The 24,078-nt window shown below is 43.8% G+C and overlaps 1 protein-coding gene across 3 annotated transcripts in view; it reads right to left on the bottom strand.

The window, feature by feature from the left end:
- Positions 1-1,577: 1,577 nt before the first annotated feature.
- Tmem178a (transmembrane protein 178A) overlaps positions 1,578-24,078 on the bottom strand; it is a 60,676-nt gene continuing 38,175 nt past the window's right edge. For 2 of the 3 annotated variants that reach the window (XM_004627637.2, XM_023711164.1), the window contains exons 2-4: positions 16,608-16,721; positions 12,932-13,069; positions 2,013-2,972 (exon numbers count right to left, since the gene is read on the bottom strand). In XM_004627637.2, the coding sequence (XP_004627694.1) occupies positions 2,731-2,972; positions 12,932-13,069; positions 16,608-16,721 (494 nt within the window). In that variant the 3' untranslated portion in view covers positions 2,013-2,730. Of the gene's footprint in view, positions 2,973-12,931; positions 13,070-16,607; positions 16,722-24,078 lie in introns of all 3 variants that reach the window. The other variant, XM_023711163.1, reaches the window with a different exon arrangement.

The raw sequence follows: 24,078 nt of genomic DNA, 5'->3' as shown, positions 1-24,078 counted from the left end.
CTGCCCTGGGCACTTCGAGCCCGGGAAGCCATGCCTCTGGCCCTCCTCCCACCCCAGCCTTATTTCAATAAGCTCAGCCACTCTGCTTTCTGCCCAGCAACAACCCCTGCGGCGAAGAAAGAGTCTGGCTCCATGTGCAGCTGGCAGTGGGGCAGCCAGCAGGAGGACAAGCAAAGGATCCCGATAAATTATTCGGCCCACACAGTACTGTGCAGCCAATTAAAGACACAGCCCTTGGAGAGCCCTGAGGACTGGGGAGCAAATTGGCAACTTCTGCTCCCACTTCCAGGATGGGAAACAAAAAGTGAGGTGTCATGGCCAGGCAGCGGCGGGAAAGCAGGGCGCCCAAGTTCTTGCCCTCACACGTTTGAACCCTAAGTGAACTCCCCTAGCTTCTGGGCAAATCCTTCTGGAGCTTGAACCCTTCCACCTTCTGCCACTGCGAACCTTGTTTCCATTCTCACCTCAAATCTCCAGAAAGGCTCTCTGAAACTTCAAAAGCGACTCACTCAGACGTGGCTCTGGTGGGTGGAATATGAATGTTCAGGAGTCCTGACATCTTCCACGAGGATCTTAAAAAAAAAAAAAGACTTCAAAGAAAGAGTGCTCCTGCTTTGAGAATTTCCCACATAAGTAATAAATGGAAATAATTGCCCTTTTCCATACATCTCTGATCTCATCCAGAGGGACCAGTTTATCAAACCCGCCAGAGACACTGTCAGGAATAGGTTTACAGGCCTCAGCTATGCCTGGAGATACAGGGCCGGCGCGTCAGCTAGCCTCTTCAGAGCAGCTTCCTGGCCGTATGTGGATACTTGGAAATCTGACTATATTCTCTCTGGAGGTAATGATTTTCCTTTTCTGAGTACTAAATAAGCTTTTTTATAAAGAAAAAAGCACAGTACCTTTTTGTGAAATTAAAGTCTGAAACAGCATCTTATTCAGAATACAGTATCATCTCATTTTACAAAGCACATTAGCATTCACATCCACAAGTAGAGAGGGGATAATGTCAAGCATTCAAAGGAAAAGCTCAGAAGTTGGTCAGCACCCAGCCCTCCACTGAGAGATAAGAAAGCGCAGTGTGGGGAAGCTTCTCTGTCGTGCACCCACAGAAGACAAATGATTTGAAGGGGGAAAAGCAAGTGTTTGGAGGCTGATCCTCAGCGGCCACAGAAGAGCAACTACCGCAATGTGCTTTAGAGTGAATTTAGTGAAATACCACTGAGAAGAGAAGAACCCAGCCGCTGGCGCACAGTATGGGCTAACTAGCTCACTCAGCAGCTGAGGGAGTCAGTCAGAGCCGGCCCCAGACAGCGGTCCTCAACCCCAGCTGCAGAGCAGAATTAGCCTGGACATTTAAAAACAAGCGCAATAGGAACTGCGGTTTGATCCCTGGCACCACATGCTGCGCCAGCCACCACCCGCCACCGGGCACGCTGAGCCGGCCGGAGAACAGGCACAGCAGCACATGTCTGTAGTACCAGCACTGGGGAGGCTGAAAGCAGCAGAATCACCATGAGTCCGATCTGTGTAGTGAGACCCTGCAACAACCAAATACATAACAATAAATAAATACAAGCGCAAGGTCCTGAGTTCAACTACCAGTACAAACAAATAAATTAGACAAAAAATAGAAGCAATCAAGCCTAGGTCCAGCTCTGGATCTGGGTCTATCTGGGGAGGCTGAAGAATTTGCTAAGTGATTCTAACATACAGCTAAGACTGAAAGCCTGGCCCAGAACAAGGCCAGGAACCACATCCCTCATAAAGTACATGGTAAAGGATGGGGGAAGGTTTAAATATTATAGTTAGCTTTAAGAGGAAGCTTAGAATAACATCTTTTGTCAACAGCAAGCATGTGATTGCCACAAAAGATTAATAAAGACTAACCTAATTTAAATTAGGCAATTAGGCTTAATAAGAGTCTTATTAAAACAAGAGTTCCCATTTGTCCTTTGGCTAGGGAGACTCGTTGACACAGCAAAATGACAGAGAAAAACACACCTACATTAACAAGGGGGCAGTCATTTAATGCAGAAATCAGTTAACAGAAAGAGACAAAGGCTGAACAACAGATAGGACTTCTAACAATACTGCATAGTGTCACGGATTAGCTCTTACACGGTTGATCTGTTTTCCTTATGATTTCGATCCCAGTGCAAAGACAGAGAAGAGATTTCAATTAAAAAGTAATAATAAGGCAACAGAAGAAGAATCCCCTTGTGACAAGGAACAGCCACAAATAATGTACAAATACCGGGTCCTGACACAATAAGACACCATAAGGACAAGTTCTGAAAATGCTGCATTAAACTTCAACGAGCAAGGAACAATGACAAGAAAATTATACTCGCTCTGTTACGAATCCTTTTGCAAATAGAAATGACTCTCAGGTAATTGTTATATACAAACTTTCTGAAATAAATGGAAATCATACAAAGTTTTCCATCGCAGTTCCTTTTCCACACCTAGAAATGTTCCACGGCACACTGCTCCGTTATTTCTCACAGTCAAAGCATAAGTAGTCATTAAAGCACTTGAATCCACAGTAGTCTTGTCCTTAGAAAGGTCAGGAGGTTCTGCATGATTTTCAGTCAGTCATCCAGAAAGGGCTGCAGGCAACAGGTTGGAATGTAAGAGACGGCTTTGTGCTTGGAATCCTGAAGAGAACTCCGCTTCTCTGCCCTCAGGAGTTGCCGGTACCATCCGGGCCTCGAGTGCAGACAGTCATACCGTGGAGTCCCTGCCAGACTTCAGATGTGCAATCTTGGTCCGGCTAAGAAACGGATAAGCGATGCAGAGACCTCCAGCTGCCACAATAAAACCTAAACTGCACCAGGCGCAAAAGATGGACCAGCTGTAGCCATGTTCCACATCATCGGGCAGGCTATAAATTAGCTTCGGGAGCCGGTTCAAATCATAAGAGATACTGGCAGCATACGTGCAGAGGGAAATGGTGCAAAAGATCCCTATAAATAATACAAAGAGAACAGAGCGATCAGTTACAGCCTTGCCTGCTGCCAGGCAAATGCCAGACAAGATTGTGAGAATGAGATCAACCAATTAGGCAATCACTCCACGTTTATGAAGATCGTAATCCTTTCACTGAAATCAGTTCAAAACAAAAAAACCAACAAATGGCCTGCCAGATAGCTCAGCAGATTAAAGTGCTTGCAGGGGTAGATGCAGGGGCTAGGGTTTGAACAACCAGTCTGCCGTGCCGGCCTCACCCCCAAGGCAAGCTGAGACAGATTGAGACTGGGTGTGGTGGTGACATGCCTGTAATCCCAGCGCTTGGGAGGCTAAAAACAGGAGAATCACTGAGTCTGATCATCGTAGTGAGACCCTGTAGACCCTGTACACCTTGTCCTAAATTCATTAAAAAAAAAAAAAAAAGATTTCATTCCACAAACACTGACAAGACTTCTATATGCCACGCTGTCTCTATCTTACAAATAACAAAGGAAGTTTTATAATTTGAATTATTCAGAATTACCTGGTTTGATTGGTTACTCATGTCAAATTTATGTTTGCTTTTCATTCTTAAAAGCAATTTAATAAAAATTCTATTTCACTGTGCTTTTGAGACAGAATCTTGCTAGGTTGCCCAGTGTGGCCTCTCACTTCTGTGCTTCCTGCCTCAGCCTCTTTAGTGGCTGGGACTCTAAGCCTGTGCCACCACACTTACCTAACAACTTTATTTTTAAGGAAAAAAATCTATAACTTTTCAAACCTAATATGACATAGCTATCATTTCCTTTTGCTCTATACATGACTTGGCAAATATTTACATAGTTGAAATGGCTACACAAGTCTTTTTTTTAATGAATGTAAGTATTTTAATGAACATAAGTACAGACTCCAACACATACTAGGGTCTCAAAAAAAATGTAGTTTTGATTTTTTTCTTTGTTTTTACTAGTACATGTAGTACACAATGCTCACTCGCATTTATAATTAAAGGCAATCAGTATTTCAGTACTGGGGATTGAACCTAGGCCCTCACACATGCTAAGCAAATCAACAACAAAAAAATTTTTGATGAATGAATGAATACTTTGAACTTATGGAAATTAAGTCTAGAAATTTGGAATTGATGTTAAATAGCTGGTAAGAAAACCATTCAAACTGCAGACAACTTGAGGGATACAAAAAAAAAATGGGCATATCCAAAATTTTACTTTTTCTACCAGTACATGTATGTAAACTTGGCTTTCAAGGACTCTAAAATCAGGACGCTGACAAGAACGCTTCCGATGCCCAGCACAGGCCTCTTTAGTGCTGACGGGGTGCCCTGAGGTGGAGCTATGCTCCTCTCGGCAGTGGGGCCCAAGGTGCTCTTCGTGGGCAGGCGTGGAATCAGATCAAGGCAGCTGCCGAGTTGTAGGTGAGTAACAAAAACAGAAACTGGCACCCGACCCGGTATCAGAATGCCCAGTTCTGTCCTGAGTCCTACGGATCTCCATCATACTGCAGCCCATCCCTGTGCACATCTATCTGCTGAAATTTGCCTGAGTCTCCACAGGCACGCGCGCAGATGCACGCTCCTTTGGAAATAAGCACAGACTGCAGAACTGAAAAGACAGTTAATAGAACCAGGACTCCTGCACTCTCCTTCCAATCTGTAGCTTTAAAGATCAAAAACACCAGCAGAAATACAATGCCGAGTAAGTAGCTGTGTGAATGAAATAATGACCACCCTAAAGCCATTTATGACGTGCCACAACTCTGCTTCCACTCAAGCCACGTAAGGGCACACTGCCTCAATCTTTACCCAGATGTTCATTTAGAAAACAAACATTCTGAATTAAGGGATGCTTGATCTGAGATGAGTTGGAATTCACTATTTTTTTTTTTTTTTTTTTTTTTACAGAACTGGGGATTGAACTCAGGCCCTTGTGTTTGCCAGGCAAGCACTTATTCTACTGAGCTATTTCCTCAGCCCCCTCCCCCTTTTTATTTTTTATTTTTGGCTGGTTCAGGCTGCCTTAAGGGTGGGTCTGGTAATGCAGGTGGAGGTGGGGATCAAACCGCAGTATCCTCTGCCTGACTGCATTTGCATGAGCAGGCGCTTAAACAACTGAGCTAACCAGCAGGCCCCCTCTGTTTTTAAACTCTAAAGTGATTTTATTTTTCTAATAAGGGTATGATACCATCTTCTGATTTCTTACTCCATTTTTTATAATACACATACGTGGTGCCTTGGCTCACAAACCTGATTTTTTTTCCATGATTCTGGAAAAGTGAGTTGGACTAGAACGAGATTAAATTCAGTGGTTAGGTTCAATGCTGACCTCACGGACCAGAATGATGGAGAAAATTGAGTTTGTGAACCAAGATTCCGCTGTACCATTTTCAGTTCTCCAAAAGGAAGACCAAGATGGAAATACTACTTTCACAAAGGAATAGGCCATTAAAAAAAAAATAAAAAAGTTCTCCTCTGCTTTTTCCCAAACCTCGGGAAGAGCAAATGTTCTTACACTTACACAAATGTTTGCAGCAGTGCCAAAAGTAAGTCAAATGTTTATGCATAACAAGCCCCTTCAAACTAATGCTGTTTCGTAAGGCCACTAGGGGAAAAAAAAAACCCTCTGTGGAATATCAACGGGTAAAATATAATAATCGAATGACAACCTATTCATAGAAAACAACTCTGTCCTTCCTTCAGCTGTCTGCACGCAGCTCCGTGCCCCAGAGCAAGCACTTTTACACGTAACATCAGTTAAATAACTTTTGAAAGCTTGAGTTCAAACTTACTCTTTTAAGCATCCTTTGATGTCCAACTGGGCTGAGTTGGAATATAAGAAATATGTATTCTAGTCCTAGACTACTACTCTTCATTAGGTGACCTTGACATTACATAACCTTTCTGAGCTTTACTGTCTTCGCCTAGAAAAACAAAGTGAGGGTTTGATTACTAAAGTCTTTGACAGTCTCAAATTTTTATGATTCTGTTAATCCAAAATAAGACACAGAACAAGTATATTTCCCAAAATTTCTTAGTGAATCTAGTAATCTGTATTATGTAACTAAATAAAAATGGAATATTCTATGTATTTTTCTTCATATATATATATATATATATATATATATTCCTTTTGATTTTAAAAATAAATTCCTTTCCCATAAATTCCATAAGATTGCTTTTGGTAAAACAATTTTTCCACTTCACAGTGAACAGAAAAAGGTTATAAGAAATCCCCTAATTTAGGACTTAACCAGGGTGAAGATTTCTCTTTGTCGCCAAAGTTGTGCATGCACATCTGTGCTTTCTCTGGGCACTTGATGTACGCTCACCTCAGGGGCAGTATGTACGATGTCCTAGCAGAATTTCTTTTTTCCAAGCTGCCAGAGGGCTGAAGCTCCCTAGTGCTAGGTGTGGCTCACCAGGAGCACAGTGCAGAGTTTCTTGGTGTGCTTTTGCTTCTGCTCCCACTCCTGAGTCCATCTTGCCTTACACTATGGCTTAGATCTTAACGGTCTCCCACTTCCCCCATGGACAGCCTGCGGCACTGCAGGGAGGTGGAGGGATGCCTAGTGGGTGGAAGGTGAGGTCTAGTGGAAGCTGCTTAGGCCAGTGAAGTCGTGCGCTCAAAGAGGCTATCAGGGCACCCTCCTCCTCTCCCCATCCTCTCTGCCCCTCTGCTTCCAAGCATCATAAGGTGGGTACCTTGGTTCCACTTTGCATTCCATGCCAGGATGCCTTGCCACAGGTCTAGACTGACAGGGTGAAGTGCCCATGGGTGAAAGCCTCCAAAACCATGAGGCAAAATAAATCTTTTTTCCTTCAAGTTGATTTTTCTCAGTTATTCTGAGAACAAGGGTTTAGCAAGACTGGTTTCTTCATGAAACCAATGGTCACACAGGTGAACATTTTAGACCTCCTTACAGAAGTCTCTCACATGGACTTCCCCTTACAACTGGGTCCAAATTTCTTCCTTAAGAACATGAGTCATTTTGGGTTAGAAGCCACCCTAATGACCTAACTTGACTTTCTCTTCAAAAAAAAAAATCTATTTTCTGGGCTGGGGACATAGCTCAACAGTCTAAATTCCTGCCTGGCAAGGGCAAAGCCCCAAGTTCAATCCCCAGTACTGCATGCCATGCTGGTCCCAGAACCACAAGTGTGCTGTGCTGGCCCCCAAATCAGGCATGCTGGCACATGCCTGTACTCCCAGCATTAGAGAGGCTAACACAGGTGGATCACTACAAATCTGAACTGCATAGTAAGACCCTGTATCAAATATATATATATATATATATATATATATATTTTTTTTTTTTTTTTTTTTTTTTTTTTTTTTTTTTCCCCCCCAGAACCGGGGATTGAACTCAGGCCCTTGCACTTGCCAGGCAAGTGCTTATTCCACTGAGCCATCTCCCTGGCCCCAGTAAATAAATTTTTAAAGTCTATTTTCAATTAAGATTATATTCTGAAATTCTGAGGATTAAGGCTTCAATATACAAACTGAGGGATATATAATTCAGCCTACAACATGGGGTGTGTGCGCATGCATACGTGTGTGTGTGTGTGTGTGTGTGTGTGTAATCAAGGAGTAGTGTGTGCATTTCCATTTCTCTTATAGGTCTTAGCAAAACTGTAATATTTTAAATGTCACTAATCAGGCATACAACAATTATGATCTCCTAACATCCAAGACCTAATTCTGATTATATTCAAGGTAGTTTATTTTCACAAGTTCTTGTTGGTCATAGCCACAACTTGTTCAATATTGATGAGGTCAGGAACCTAAAGCACTCTTTCCACTGTTTCCCAGCATGCACTCTGTTTCCCAGCATGCATCTCAGGCAGGCGAGGAAGACTCTTCCTGGGCTTCTTGCTAGCTCCTAATGTCATCTAACAGAGCCAAAGACAGACTCATGAAATCCTGCTAAACAAAACTGAAGTGTACCATAGACGAGATTGTTTTCCTCAATTTGTTTAGTATGTTTGTGATACACAGTAAATACATTCATCATGGGGAACTGAATATATATTCTTGATCTTTTTAACTTCCTCTCCCTAGTGTTTCCCCCTACCCTCAGATTCCTTCTCCATCCTTTCAAATAACTAGCTATTTGAGTCATTGATACTCTGTATTTTTTTTAGTCTCGATTTCATTAATTTTCACTCTGGTCTTTATAATTTCTTTCCTTCTATTAGTCTCAGATTTGGATTACTCTTCTCTTTCTGGGACCTTTCTAGGTTATTTACTAGCGATTGCCCTACTCTTATACGTGCGCACTTACAGCCATAACATTTGCTCTTAGAAATGTTCTCCCTGTGTCTCATAGGCTTTGGTACACTATGCCTCCACTGTCATTTTATTCTAGGAACTCTTTTATTTCTTCTGTGATACGCATGTTACTTAGTCTCCACATTCAAGTAGTTTCTACCAATTTAAGACCCAGTTCATCCCAAACGGTCCCATGTAGGATTTACCTATGAACCAGGTTATTTCAGATAACACTTCATTTTCACAAGTAGCAGACAGATAACGTACTCCAGCACTCGGAAAGTTCACACTCTAAGGGGCCACTGTGAAGATCTCCAGGGCGAAAGGCCGTCTATCCTACGCTGCTCCACTTGCTCTTTCCCCACCTTTGCCCATTGTCCCTGAGCAGCTGATACACTTCAGCCTAGCGGATGGCCCCAAGGGAGAAGATTCTGAGTCCTGAGCTCACTCTTCTGCATGGCAGCATCTTAAAAAGAGTGAGTAATTACTGCTTCCTCCACAACCCCTGTTTGCAGCTACTTTTCTTATAAAATATTAAAAGGTTTTCTGCCAGTATTCTTAATTAGAAGATACCATGATATCACAGAACTGCAGGGCTGGAAGGGATACTTTCAGATCCCGACAGCAGTAAATTTATGCCACCATCCCAGATCATCAACCTAATTTCCTACCCTGAAATCTTTGTGGTGCCTGTGGCCAGCTGGTAAGATATAATTAGGGTAACTGGGCCTATTCGTTCCATGTCCCTCCTTTGATGTGCTTAAAAGGCTTAAAGGAGTAGAAGTTGCTTCACTCTGGTTAGACTGCTTGATAAATAACCTAACTACAAGACCCAGAGGCATAAACATTGATTTTTTCCCCACTCCTTCAAAAGATGGCCTGCCCATCATTCCGGCCTCTGTGCTCGTGCAGCAAAAATGCCTTGTGTTACTTTCCACATAAATTACTCAAAAAGCCATGCCTACGTTGCCTAGTAAAATGAATAGAGGCAAGTATTTTTTAAATAGATAATAAACACAAAAACAGGCTTATAGACTATAATCCCTAAGTTTAAAAAAATCTAATCTTTTTGTGCAAGACTGTAATTTTCTTGAGTGGCAAAACCTGACCTGTTCTAATGTAAGGCTATTATAGTTTTTATTGATCCTGCTTGATATGAATATTCATATGTTTTGCTGCAGAAATGTTAATGTATTTGATTTCAAGATGCTGTTCCAAACCTGGCAGAGAGTGATAATATAGGCTACATGTACCATATTACCTTTCTCAAATAGCATTTTAAAATCCTGAATTCCAATATGTTTCCAGCCCCAAGGGTTGCACATAAAGCATTACAGACCTGCAGTTTTAAGTTCATAATTGATAGATAATTCAATATACCTACTGCAGCAGAGATTCGGGGGATATTTGTTTTAGGGTTTTGCTTTTTTCTTTTTCAGGCATTGAAGCAAAGGAACAGATCATCAGGGCGGCTGCTCACTGGCAGACACTGTGACGGGGCTGCCTGGGCTCTGCCCCTGTCCCCACTGTCAGGAGGAAACATTCCTGCCACACGTGCTCTTCCACAACAGCAATGGCTGCTCAGGGCACAGCTGAGGAAGAGGACAGAGCCAGCAGGCAATGAGACCCTCGACCAAGGGAAGTCCATGCTTTATCTAGTTTTTTGAATTCTGTGTATTAAAAGTTAAGTTAAATCCTCCAACAGAGATATAAAAAATTACACTCAAAAGTGTTATCCTTGACCAAAAGACCTTTAAAATATTTACATTTTTTAATATACCATTTTTATTAGTACATGTTTACAGTACATAGTGATTCATGTATATGGTATATCTTAATTCTTGTAAAATATTTATAATTTAAATCACAATAATTTTAACCACATTATTATCTCAGCCTAACTGAACTGCAGCATTTGTAGATGGAAACACTGACAGACAGACAGACAGCAGTACACTCCAGTAATGGGCCGAAGCCTGAGCCGCGGGAGGAGCCGCTGAGTCCTTCACACCGTGTGCTTGTGCTGAAACGTCAGAGGCTATGACGTCAGCAGTCTGTGAGGCCCTGGGCCCACTGGTCCTGCCAAAGGAGCCCCTGCAAGGCGCATAGAAGCAGGAAGCAACCTGGCTCTCAAATGCGAATGGACAGAGGCAGCAGGGCTGCTCCACGCCTGGGCACCCAAGACGGGTCTGCACGCAGCAAGGCAGAGGGAGAGAGACTATTCCATAGATTCCATTTGAACAGCTCCAACTGTCGTGTCATTGATGTTTTCCACTGAAGCTTTGGCTAATAAGTTCAGGCGGAGAAGGAAGATGCCAGCACATTAGAAAGGGGCTAAGTTTAGAATCAAAAATCCGTGGGAGGCTGCTGTCTAGAGCTGCTCAAGACAGTCTGCTTAATTAAAAGCAATTCATTTAACCCTTACCTGCTCTTTCCTGCTACTGCATATGAAGATTCTGCAGCTAATTTATCTCTTGCAGTAGAGTAGCACAGTTATCTTGGTGTTGCCAAAGGAAATTTCAGAGAATTATTGATAAGAACAAGAACAAAACACTCAATCCTACAGCAAGATACACAAGAATACAACACCCAGGAAACTCCTGGCCCTCCACGAAGCTCACCTGCTGCTGACTTTCCACCTTCCTTTCTTTTAAAACCGGACCAGCCCCTGGGCCACCCAGGGAGCAATCAAGCCTGGCCTTCATGGGCTTAGTTCATTTTAATGCTAAACATTGTTTTACATGCTAAGAGCATCCCAAAGTAGTCTCCCACTACCTATATTAAAAATGCCCCTTAAAAAATAATCCTACTGAGCATTTGTCAAATCTAGAAATTCTCACACCACGATAAGGGATTGGGATATGCGCCCTTGCAGGGCTAGGGAAAGCAAAGCTGCACTTCTTTGATGTGTATGGACATAAAAATCAAGGAAACGGGGGGTGCAACTAATAAGAATGTAGGGGATATTGTTATTACAGTCAAGCCCCAGTTAATGATAAAAGGAATCCCCTTGGCAGTTCGGTCTCTTTTTCTCTGTTGCTATCACCTGCACACTCTAGCTTGGATTGTAAATACATCCTCAGGCTGTGCTTGAGGGCTCAGCTCCTCCCCCAAACTCCAGGACCTGGTTTCAGCCTCCCTGAGCTACAGCCCTGGCAACCACTGTACGTTCACCCAACTCTATAAAAACCAACTGGTTTTCTGCTCAGAATTCTACAGGTCCATGAGACTCGGAACTACGGCCCATGAGATTCCATGAGGAGAAGGTCCCGCATGTGTTGTGAGGAGGCTTTTGACCACAATCCACAGGCACGGTTGCCTCACAGAGTGAGGAGGCAGGTGGGAGTGGGAAACTAGGGTCCCCCGCCTCTGCCACTTAAGACCAGATGGTGAGTGCACCAGAAAGTGGATGGCCATCCACCCGTCAGCTCTGAGAGACAGACAGAAAATGGTATGAGCCCTGGAGCAGCTTGAGTGAGCAGGGGCTTCAGCGCCCATTCTAGTGCGAAGTGGTCACTGGAATGCCAGGGAAGTGGGAAAAGCTTATTAAAAATGTCTATGTAGGGTAGTATTAGTTCTGATGCTGAGTATACTTCACAAAACTTAATGTGACATTCACTCATTAACATACTCATTTTTTTGTGAGGGGATAAAAGGAAACATTTGTTCTCTGCAGTCACCTGCAGCCAGCATTAGCCATCAAATCAGTTCTGAACTCCTTTCTTAGACAAAAGTGGCCTTCACCTGTTAAGCAAAACATCCCAGTCCTGTCTCCACACAGCTGTTCTCCATGTCATGCTGCCAGTCCTCATTCCTCTACCGAACTTTCTAATGGTTTTTATCACCTTGAGTTTCAGATCTGAGCTCCCCACTGTGATGAAGAAAGCCCTAAAGACTCAGTCACAGCTCACGGCTGCCACGGCTTGTGCTACTGTTTTCCGTCCCACCCCTGCAGCCACACTGGTCACCTTTCTGGGGCTCACGATCCACCAGTGCCCCCTTCCCAGAGGTTTGAGCCAAGGGCTCTCTCCTCCAGCAGTACAGTCCCCACACTGGTGGCTTCTCAGAACCTGGCCCCGAAACCTACACTTCAGTAAGGCCCTCCCTGGGCCTCTCCTTCTTCGGGCTGGCTTTCTTCACAGCTTTTATCACTATCACCAATCATCGTTGACGTCTGCCCATGACAGCTTGTCTGGGGATTTTGCTGCTTTCCTCAGGATATGGCTCTAATACCAGAGCATCATCTGACACACAGTAAACCTCAAAAGATATCTGTGGAGGGAAACTGACGAATGTTGGATATGTAACAATGACACTAGTGCCACCGTGACTGAGGCACATACTTTGAATGGACTTTCAGACCAGAAATGGGTGTTTTGTTCCTAGGGTCTTCTCTCTCCTCCTGGGCTCCTGATAAGCAAGAGTCCTTCACCAAGAGTCCAGGTCAGGGTCTGAGGCACTGGACAGAACAAGAGAGATTCCACCAGCTCCTTTCCACCGTAGTAACTCACGTGCCACGGTGGGAAAATCAGAGCTGTATTTTTAACACTTGTTTTGTTTAAACTCTGTATTTTCCACCAAAGCTAACTGACCTTCTGGCTTCTCACCAGTGAAAACCAACTAAAGGGGGCTCCAACTCCATGAGGCCCAAGCGGCCCGTGCCCACACTGGCAGCCTGAGGTGCAGCATACCTGTCATGAGGAACAGGAGGCCGGCCACGTGCTGGGTCAGGCTCTCCTCCCAGAAGAAGCTGACGGTGGCCACAATGCAGCCACACAGCAGGACGGCGACCGCCATGCCCAGGAAGCCGGCAGTGATTCTTCGCAAATCTAATCTCAAAACAGAGACAGACATCTAAAGTCAGAAAGAGTCAGGAAAGTGAAAATTATAGAACAGAGAGTTTTGCATCGACTGTGAAAGTGACTAAGCGACACAGGCAGACGTGGGGCCCACAGGGTGAGGTGGCTTGCGGAATTCTCTCTCAAGGTGTCTCCTGTAAGAGGACAGGTGGGTATAGCCATGGTTGGATCAGTTCACTCCTTTAAGGCCATGGAGCAGTCCGAGTCCAGAGCAGCTCACGCCAGTGAATGGTGGAGCCGTGCTCCACTGTGCGTAAACACCACACTTTCTTTATCCGTTCATCTGCTGATGGGCATCTAGGCCATTTCCAAGATTAAAAGAACACTTTACTCCAGGGTAAACTTGTAGAGGAATTACTTAGTAAACTGAGAACACGGCAAGTTTATGAAATATTTTCATTAGCCATAAATAAACAACGTAAATAAAGGTTACTACCATGATAGCTGCTGTGACTAACGTGATTTTAGAGGAAGGGCCTAAAAATGAGCCTAAATGAGGCCTAAATGTGGCCTACAACTGAGCCACAGCGAAAGGGCGTTTTGTCTGAACATCACAGATGTCAATTAATTTTTTTTTTTAATTTACTGTTATCCCTGCCTATTTTCTAAAGGGAATGAAACAGTGGAACAAAGTGCACACACAAGACATCTGCACAGGAACACCCTCGCCCACAAAACACATGTCCTGTAAGCCAAGGCTGAGGGCCCACCCCAATGGTCCAAGGCCCTACCCGACACCCAAGTGCCACGTGTGGGCTACCACCCAAGCTGATGACCACTGTCTGGATGCACTGTCCCCGTACCTGCTAACACACAGTGGCACTCGGCTCTCAGCTGCCCATCTTCTGGCTATTTTACTTTTTTGCTCCTTCCTTTTTAAAAACAAGGCTAATCTAAAATATTGTTACCTAAATGGTAATATGTTTATGATGCTTCTTAAAACAGCAGGTTCCAAGCATATTGCTGTTCTTCTTGAGGCCTGGGCCAAGCGTATCGGGTCCAGGACACACATAAGTAAGCTCATGGAAACAAGACCAGAGGTACCGCCACTGCCTTAGGTGTGGCTTCGCCTTCACGTGGGACATGTCCAGGCAGCTGCCACCTTGTACGCCTGCGCAGCTCCTGGGCGTGGCAGGGCTGCTGTGTGTAGGATGGATTACAGTCGCTTCCTACTTTACTCTTAGCACTGTAGTTGAGCACAGACCATTACCTTTATTACAGGAAATTCCATATTTCCAGTCTGGAAGACTCAACTTAAAAGAAGGCATCTCTACTAGAAAGGAAATGTAACTACTATAGAGCCAGGGCCAGGACAGCCACAGTTTAGGGTTGCAGGGCAAGTACCTTGGGGGATAATTATATCTGAGCAGGAAAAATGGAATAATAGTTCAGCCACTGTTATCCTCCAAGCACCCAAATTCCCTGTGGTTTGAGTGATGGTCCTAAGTTTTGTGACCACTAAAAGGTGCAAGTTCAGATGGAATTCACATGAGATCTGTAGCAGTACCAGGTACATGGAGCTTAGCGAGGCTGTTTCTGAGCAACAGGTGTGAGTCCATTAAAAGTATCTTTTTAAAAAATTATTTATTTGATACAGGGTCTCACAACACAGTTTAGACTTATAGTGATTCTCCTGTCTCAGCCTCCCCAGTGCCTGAATTACAGGTGTGTTCCACCACACCCGGTTTCGGGGCTGGCATGGCATGCCCAGGGTTCTGTGGCCAGCACGGCATGCAGTACCGGACATCAAACTCGGGTCCTTCCACTTTGTCAGACAGGTGCCCAGACTGCTGAGCTACTTTCCCAGCCCCAAAAGCATCTTTCCGCAGGCACCCTGAAAAGAATTTAGTGCATGCTAAACTACTGCCACCTGACCAACAACAGGGTTCAAACTCGAGAGAAAAGATTCATGGATCCTCTGGTGATCTTTTTTTACCTGACCAAAATCAGTAAGGAGGAGGCCCACTGGGTAGAGGTCTAAGACCGAGACCTCCAAGCATGTTCATTAGGAAGCCCAAAACTTTAACTTAGATGGGCTGAGAAGCGACTGTTGGAATATGTCCGCAAGAAAGTACTTCCAAGAAGTCACACTCTTAAGCAATGAGCCTTATTTTATCCAAAGACCTTCAGTCCTAATATTTAGAATAGCCCACTGTCAAGGCAGTAGCATTAGAGTTCCCGAGACTCAAATTGCAGCCTTAGGCATCCAACAGAAAAGTGTAAAAACAAAGTATAAGAAGTAAAGCCATGCTGTTATGTTGAGCTGTGGGGAACTCAGGTCAACAATTTCTGACACTGCCAGTGAAGCGGAAGACCCAATACTATCATGGACTACTGGACTATTTTGGAATATTTTGCTGAGTTCACACACCTATAATATTCAAGTGACAGAACTAAACAAAAAAGGGGATACAGATGAATGTCCATTTTGTATCTGTGTATTCAAAATGGTTAGGATATATAGTTACATTCTCTTAATGAATAGAGGGATTTGTTCTAATGGTGTTTGTAAATAGGATATCATGTCTGCATCTTGTATAGCAAATAACCACTAGGAAGAGTATGCAATATAATTATTAAAACTGTCCTACCAATTTGATTTGAAACTGTCTCATTGTGATTTGTTTCTCAATAAAATTATGGAAAAAAATAAATAAATTGTAAGTCAAAGATATAGTATAAATCTTAAAACAAAAATTAAGATTAAGCAATATTCAGAAAATTAAATACTAATTAAATAAAAATTAAAAAAAACAAATTGCAGCCTTGTGCTCTGCAGGGGGCCATTTACTCACAGAAAGCTACTCAGCTTGGTCTCCTGCCCAGGCTTTTGCCCCTCAAGGAGACTGCTGAGGTCTGCATTGGAAAACAGACAATAGCAACCTCTGATTCCAGGAAATACTGCAAAGAACTCAAGGTGGGTGGGTTTTCTTTGCTGAGCTCTCTACCACCAGCAGCTGGAATCAACAGTTTCCAAGTAACCACCAGCCCTCTTTAGTTCCTCACTGCGTGACCCTTTCTTTCTACAGTTTCACATTTTCCTGACAGTGAAAAGAAGCAGTTCCTCTGCTGAGATGTACAGGTGGAAGACCCCCTGGCAAAAATTATGACAGTTATAAAGATACTTCAGCAGAAATGCCAAGGTGTGAAATCAGCACAGTAGCTAAAATAAATACTGCATAAGCAAAACAAACATAAGAGCACCGAAGGCATAATCTCTTAGACTTCATAAGACAAGTGGTACCACAGGTTCTGGTTCCTGACCACTTGGTAAAGGAAAGCTTCAGCCAGCTGCCGTGCCCCGAAGCCACCCTGGCAGGCAGGCTCACAGTCACACCTGGTTTTCACACCTTGATGTATAAACAAAGTTAAGCCACAGCAAGGGAAAAGTTCCTTAGAGTCTCTGACCAAGTCCATCTTTTTGTCCAAACCTGAGAGGACAGTAGGAATCCCTTTTCTGTTCAGAAAGACACCGTTTCCTCTTGGACCCTTTCCCAGAAATACTTACGAAGCAGGTGCCATTCATCTTGCTGAATTGTCTTGGTTAAATTGAAAGGAATGTTGCGTAAGCGGATTGGTTGAGAAAAGTGGTACTTGATGGCTGTGCATCGCTGCGCAATACCTGGAAGGAAATAAGAAATGAGATTTACTAGTTTGTCCATTTGTAATGGAAATCTGGAGGCCTGAGGCAGAATAATTTACCTTCGACTGATTGAATGGGGGTGGGGATAGGAATCTTGATTATTCTCATTAACAGAGGCAAGTCAGAGCAGTAAAAACCTAGAAGCTGAAGTTCTTTTTAAAATTATGTTTCATTTTTTAAATGTATTAAATTTTATAAGGATCTATATTTTCCCTTAAATGTTTTCCAATACAGAGTTTATCTGAGCTAAACAAAAACTACTCAAGGAAAGACTGCCTAAAAGGATACAGATGTTTAGGAGAAATCAGCTTAGAATTGTTAAATTAACACATAAATTACAGTTCTAAATTTAGTCTCACACTCTCAAATGGATTGATCAAAAAGTTGATTAGAGAAATCTGGGAGGCTGATACATGAGGATCACAAGTTCAAGTCCAGCCTGGACAACTTAGCAATACCCTATCGCAAACTAAAAATATATGAATTAAATTTAAAAAGATGTAGTCATAGTTCAGTGCAAAAGCCTCATGACTCCATCTCTCGTACCAAAACCACTTTTCTTCATTAGGAAGTATGTTATTTAGACACCAGAAGCCAGTTCTCCAAAAAGGTTTCATTTACATTGTAGGCTTAGGTGAGGATTTCACCTTCAGATGAGACTGGCCGCATTCAGGGCAATAAGGCCAGACATTTTGATTTCCTGACAAAGCCTGTTAGCCTATTTAACCCATCAGCAGCTGATATCCCTTAATATAAATGTTACTGACTCAAATTATGCCTTTTGAGTGAAAGGGTAACACTGAAAGTAGAGAGGGCAAAAAAAACCTAAGTTCTCCCTCCCTTTATATGTTTGCATGACCAGCCCTATGCACAATATTTTGGTTGGGCAAGCATGCCCATCAGTTTAAACGCCTCATTCATAGCCCATGCTTCTATTGCAGAAATAAATGTAGGTATATTATCTTCTAAAGCCTTTTTGGTCCCATGAAAGGCATCAACCTTTCATAAACAACAAACCAAAATGCTTTGCACACTGTAAATCATCTCAGCCAGTTGTGTGAATCAATGCAATTTCATGAAACCAATTTTGAAAAAGGTGTGAGTGAGTGTTCTTTAACCCCAGCAGCTGTCATAAAAGTATCCTGAGAGGTGCAAATAAATCTCTAATTAGTGGAATTTGCGTAAGTATAAAAGTGAAGTGAAAAATTTTAAAAATCAGATGACAAAGGGAGGAGATCAGCATTTGAGACACAAACAGGCAGAAAATAAAGGATAGGAAAAACTATACCACAAAAAGTAATCAAAAGAGAGATGGCACAACTCTATTAGTATCAACTAAAACAGACTTTTATGGCAAATACTACCAGCAACAAAGAAAGATACTTTATAACGTAAAGGGGCCAATACATGAGGAAGATAAAGTAATATATCTGTAACACAATCCCGAAATACATGCAGCAGAAACTGAAAGAACTGAAAGGACAGACAACTCAGCGATACTTGTGGTAGAATTCAATGACCTATGTTCTGTGACAACAGAACAACTAAACAGAAGAGTATCAAGGAAACAGAGAGCACGAACAACGCTGTCACACATACGTCCACAGAGCACTCTACCCGACAACCCCAGAACACACATTCTTCTGTGCACACAGCGCATTCCCAGGACAGGACACGAGGTAGGCAGTAAATCAGAAGAGAAATTAACGACTGTTCGATTCACACAAAGGGCTCAGGGAGAGCTCGGCCACTTAATGCCTGCCTGACAAGCACAAAGTCCTGAGTTTGATCCCCCGTACTGCACGCCGTGCCAGCCCCGGATCTGGGCATGGCGGCGCATGCCTGTAATTCCAGCACTAGGGAGGCTAGACAGGAGGATCACTACTGGTCCAAGCTGCCCAGCAAGACCCTGTATCAAAAAATTTAAAAATAAAATAAGTTCACACAAAGTATATTCTCTTACCACAATGTAATGACTGCAAATCAATCATAGGAGAAAATTTGGGGCATTTGAAACTTTATGTTAATTAACTGCCGTATTCCTAATAATTGATGCTCAAAGAAGAAATCACAAAAGCAAACAAAAAATGCCTTGAGATTAGGGAAAACAAAAGCACAGCACGCTAAGACATGAAGAACTCAGCTAGAGGAGCTCTTTCAGGTAAATTTACAGCTGTAATGTATTCATTGAAAATTATCTCAAATCAGTATTCTAAGAAAGAACTAAACCCAGAGCAGAAGAAAAACACTGTAAAAGTAAATATAAATCAGAAAACAGATACCTACAGAAAATAAATTTTAAAAAAATTTTAATTAACAAAACTGATGAATCTTTAGGTGATACTTTCTAAGATAAAAAAAAACAAGACTCAAGTTACTAAAATCAGCAGTAAAACAAAGGCTATTACTAATAATCTTACAGAAATAAAAAAGTAAAGAGAGCACTGTGAAAAATTATATGTCAACAGATCAAGACAGATGAAATCAACAAATTTTTAAAAAGACACAAACTCTAAGCCTGATTCAAGAAGTAACAGAAAATCTGAATACATCTGTAACAACTAAAGAGATTGAGTTAGTAGTTAACTTAGTAAAAATTTCCCACCCACAAAAAAAGACCAGATGGCTTTGGTGGTAAATTTTACCAAATGTTTAGAGAAGATTTTAAAAATTTAAAAATTTCATAAATTCTTAAAAAAAAAAAAAAAAAGGCCAGCAAGATAGCTCAGCGGACTAAGCACCCACTTAGGCAAGTGCAGGGACCAGGTTCAAACTCTGGCACCACATGTTGCAGTGGCCCCCCCGCCAGGCAGGCTGAGCCTATGATGCAGACCGGGCACGGTGGCACACGCTTGTCATCCCAGTGCTGGGGAGGCTGAAAACAGGAGGATCACTATGAGTCTGAGCTGCATAGTGAGACCCTGTACCAAGTACATTAAAAAAAAAAAAAAAAGGTCTGGGGAGATAGCTCAGCGGCATAAGCGCCTGCCTGGCAAGTGCTAGGTCCCTGGCAGGTTAGATCCCTGATATCACAAAAAAGAAAAGAAATAAAACAAAATCTTCAATAAAGAAAAGAAAATTTTTTAAAAAATGAGAGATTCTTGTCTAAGTCATCTTATGAGGCCAGTACCTCCCTGATCTAGAACCAGATATAACAAAAAAGAAATTATATAATATTCCCTGTGAATATTCATATAAAAATCCTCAATATAATATGGGCAAACTGACCTCAGCAACATTGAGAAAGATTCCTACATCATGAATAAGTGAGATTTATCTCAGGAATACAGATTGGTTTAATATATGAAAAATAATGAATGCCATCAACACATACGGGGGATAAATCTAGAGGTCTGAAACTACCTAATCATCTCAAAGACAGAGAAATTCATTTTACAAAATCCTTTTAAGCCAGGCACGGTGGTGCACACCTGTGTTCCCAGCACTTGGGAGGCCAACGCAGTAGGATCACCATGTTTGAGGCCAGCCTTACCTACATAATAAGACCTTGTCTCAAAAGAACAACAGCAACAAAAAACCAAACATCCATCTAATACTCATCAATGACACTGAGTGACAGTACTATTACCTCCCCTACACAAACAAAAAAATCTCAAGCTCAGGAAGGTTAATTGATTAGCCTGGGGCCACAGTGCTAACTAATAACCAAGCTTGAGCACATATGCTGTTGCTCAAACTTTGTATACCCCTCATTCAGGAAAGTTAGAAATCCTTAAGCTCTTGGAGATATCTCTTAATTTTGTAGGTAAAGCTGTCGTTGTAAAATGTACTGTTAATTTGAAATAAAATAATTTTTCTAGTTTTGCAGCAACATGTACTCTTCCAGAAACAAAGCTGATTCCTAATCAAAAGCGTTGTTTGTAACTCTGTAACTGGAGATCGGATTAGCTACTGTAATGGTTGTACACTGTGTCAACCTGAGAAGCTGAGTGGTTTAACTCAGCAGGGAGCAAGGGTCCTCCTGACCTCAAGGTGTAAGGGAGGTAAAGAGCCTCAATCCTCCCCTTTCGTGCTCTTGTTACTTTTGGGTCTTCTGCCCCCTTGAAGTGTCACCCCTGTGCCATGTACCACCCTGTCTTGGGGCCAGCTGATTATGGACTGAAACCTCCACAAACCGTGAGCTAAATAAGCACTTTCTTAATTTTGGGCGTTGGGTGTTTTGTCTCAGCAACGACAGAAAAGTAAGGAAGACAGCTACACAGTTGACTGCACGGCTTCACCCCAACTGCATCCCACAGAAAAGATGCTTCACGCTGGAGACAAGGCTGAAGTGAGAAACGGTGACCTCAGGACTCGGAGGGGCACCAGTTCTCTGCTTGGGCAGTGCGTGGCCCCTCTGCAATAAGTGCAGATATGCCTGGGCTCATTTCCTCCTCAGCCTTGCCGACACCCAGCGGGCAGGGAGCGCAGAACGCAGACAGCTGGCCCAAGTTCTCCTTCCCAGGGAAACCTCCCCGTGCCAGGAGTGACTTAAGCACCTCGCCAAATGACCTTTCCTGCCCCGTCGGAATCTCAGGCTAAAGTGCCCAGAATTCTGGTGAGAAGAGAAAGCAGATAAGGGAAGTGGACAGAGTTAGGCAGTAACAAGCAGTGCTCCCAGATTCCAGAGATGGGGTAGGCGTCCGGTGGGGAGCCCGGAGCTCCAGGCTGAGCCTGCTAGGCAGGGGCCCGTGTCCTGGTGCTCCTCTCCTTGGAAAATGATCTGAGCCTTCCGCAGAATTAGAAGAGAAAGTGGGGGCAAAGGACAGCTCACCAGCAGTTTCAGAGAGCAGCCATTAGCTTTTCACGTCCTTGTTCTTAAACCCTGGCCCTGCTGTCACCGCAGAGTGTCAAGCGACTTTGCGGGGAGGAAAGCGCCTTATCGGAGTCTGGCCTCCTACAGCACCCACATCAAACTGCGGAAATGACACCTGGCAAAAATCATTCACCGGGAAGGACCTGGAGCTGCTTTGTGCCTTGCGGACGTCAAAGCTGGTCCTACAGATGAAAAGACAAGGGCGCGCCTAGAGCGCACCTGGACGGTGGGCGTGGGGCGGGGGGCGGCGCAGCGCTGCGCTAAGGGGAGATGCCGCGAGAATCCACAAGGAGGCGGTAGAGTCCAGTGCTTCAAAGTCATACATGCAAACTTTGAAATGAACCCAGCTTTCCGGGCTTAGGCAGCAATGACTCTGGTTCTCTGAAAAGGAACGCAGAACACATGCGCTTGGGGCACCAGATGGCATCGCACGATGGGGGAAGAGACACGCAGAGGACTGAAGAGAAGGAGGAGAGGTCTATATTTAGGCATTAATCAGCTTCTTAAAGGGCCAAGCAGGCCGCTGCAGCGATGACATAAATCACAGAATAAGACACATGAGGATGCTGCGCAGGGCTAAGAAGAGAGCTTTTGGCCTGCTGAATCTGTTCCTGCCGAGGCTGAGGGAGGTGACCGACTCCCAAGGAAAGTCAGAAGCCTCCGTCAGAGCTTAAAGGGCAGAAACATGGGACCCAGAAGATGCTACAAAAAGTCACTATAGCGGTAAGGCCGCACATGAAGTGTGCTTGAAAAATATGTAAATTTTTAAACGTAAAAACCTACTCTGGTAAAAGACAAACTGCCAGTAACCCCTCGAGGTCCTCGCCCTCACTTTGAACATGCTTCTCCCGATTCGAAACACGTTTCAAGCGGTCCCACAGGCCATGGGAGGGGCCAGGAGTGTCGCGGGGCCAGAGCCCGTGAGTACCGGGAGTGAGGACACAGTGATGCTGGGAGCCTGCCTTTGTGCTGAAGGACAGACAGCAGCAGCCTACAGGGCGTTGTTTGGCTGGGTGGTTGATTTTTGGGTTTTTTTGTTTTTGGTTTTGGTTTTTTTTTTTTTTTTAATCACACTTCATGAAGACATTCATAAAAGAGGACTTCCAGAATTGCACCTGAAAGTGTCAAGAATGATGGGCCAGATGTGCTGGAAACAAGAAGCATTCTGAAGAGGAGTCAATGGCAACGTAATCATTTTTGGAGAATGGAAACAGTCACAGATGTTCAGCATATGGCGCTTGAAGGCCACGAAGTCAACTCGGGTTTCAATGCCAGCTGTGTGACTCTGGGCACACTACAGAGCCTCTCTGAGCCTGGGTTCTCCTCACCTGTTAAAACTAGAGGGGCGAGGCTAACACCAGATCCTGGAGGAGTAAGTGTCCCCTGCAAGCACAGCGAGCATCAGAACAGGACCGTGGGTCCTCCCCAGCACACAGCCACATTCCTCATGCAGAAGCACTGCCGCGGGGCTGTACTGTGAGAGCTGTCCCCAACACACGACACCTTGCCCAAGCAAGGACCCGGCCCCTGGCTCTCAGGTTCCTCTCCCTCCTCACCATCCACAGGCCAGATGCCCGTCATGTTACACTTGAGGAAGCTGCTGACTCCCCTCCTCGCCTCTATTCTCTATCCTTACCCCTCCTGCACCCTCTGCTGGATAACCTGTTCTGAAGACCTGCCTGCCTCGGGGGACCTCCGTTGCCCATCAGTGAAATGAAATATGAAAACCTTCACGATTTGTGCTTCATCTACCTGCTCTTTACAGTGTCACAAACTTAGCTGCTTTAAAGTAAGAAACAGTTTCACTTGCTATGATATAATTATGTGTTTATTTTAAAATAATGTACCTGGCACATCCAACTGCTACAGTGTTGTTTATTAAACAGCTTTAACGCTTTGCCAACATGCCAACTCCTAAACTTGGACTATCAGGAGATGAGAACAGTCTCTCTCAATTCTTCAGACTGAGCTTTCACTGCCCACCTCTGTCATGTTCCTGTCAGGAACGCACAAGCGGCTTCCCAGAGTCTAGATCCTCTCATCTACCTCTACCCCACTTCACAACTATCTGAGGCTGGGTCTCAGGAGCTATACTCCTCTCAGAAGTGTCCCCTGTACACCCAGCCCTCACCTTCCAACAGTCCAGAATCTGCTCAGCCCCAGCCCAGCCCCTGCCTCAGAACAGCCTCCCCCAGCACTGAAGCCGCGTAGTCCCTGACAGCTCCTGGCTCTGCATCGAGGCCGCTACCTGGCTCTTGTCTTTGTGATTTCCTGATGGGTCAGGAAGTCTATATCCCTACGAAGGACTCAAGTTCTTCAACAAGAAAGGCTGTGACTTCTTTCTAGGCATGTGATAGTGAGAAGACATCTCTGAAACAGCTGAGGACAATGGCAGCACCATTAACGCTAAAGCTTCTTTTACAGCAACGATCTGCAATGCTTCCTAAAACCTTTTAAAGGCAACTTGGAATTCCATAAAGCACTCTTTTTTTCCAAACAGCTTTACCATTAAGCATGCAA

Source organism: Octodon degus, unplaced genomic scaffold, assembly GCF_000260255.1.
Source record: "Octodon degus isolate 3935 unplaced genomic scaffold, OctDeg1.0 scaffold00020, whole genome shotgun sequence".
NCBI lineage: Eukaryota > Metazoa > Chordata > Mammalia > Rodentia > Octodontidae > Octodon > Octodon degus.
This window is presented reverse-complemented; position numbering and strand designations above follow the sequence as displayed.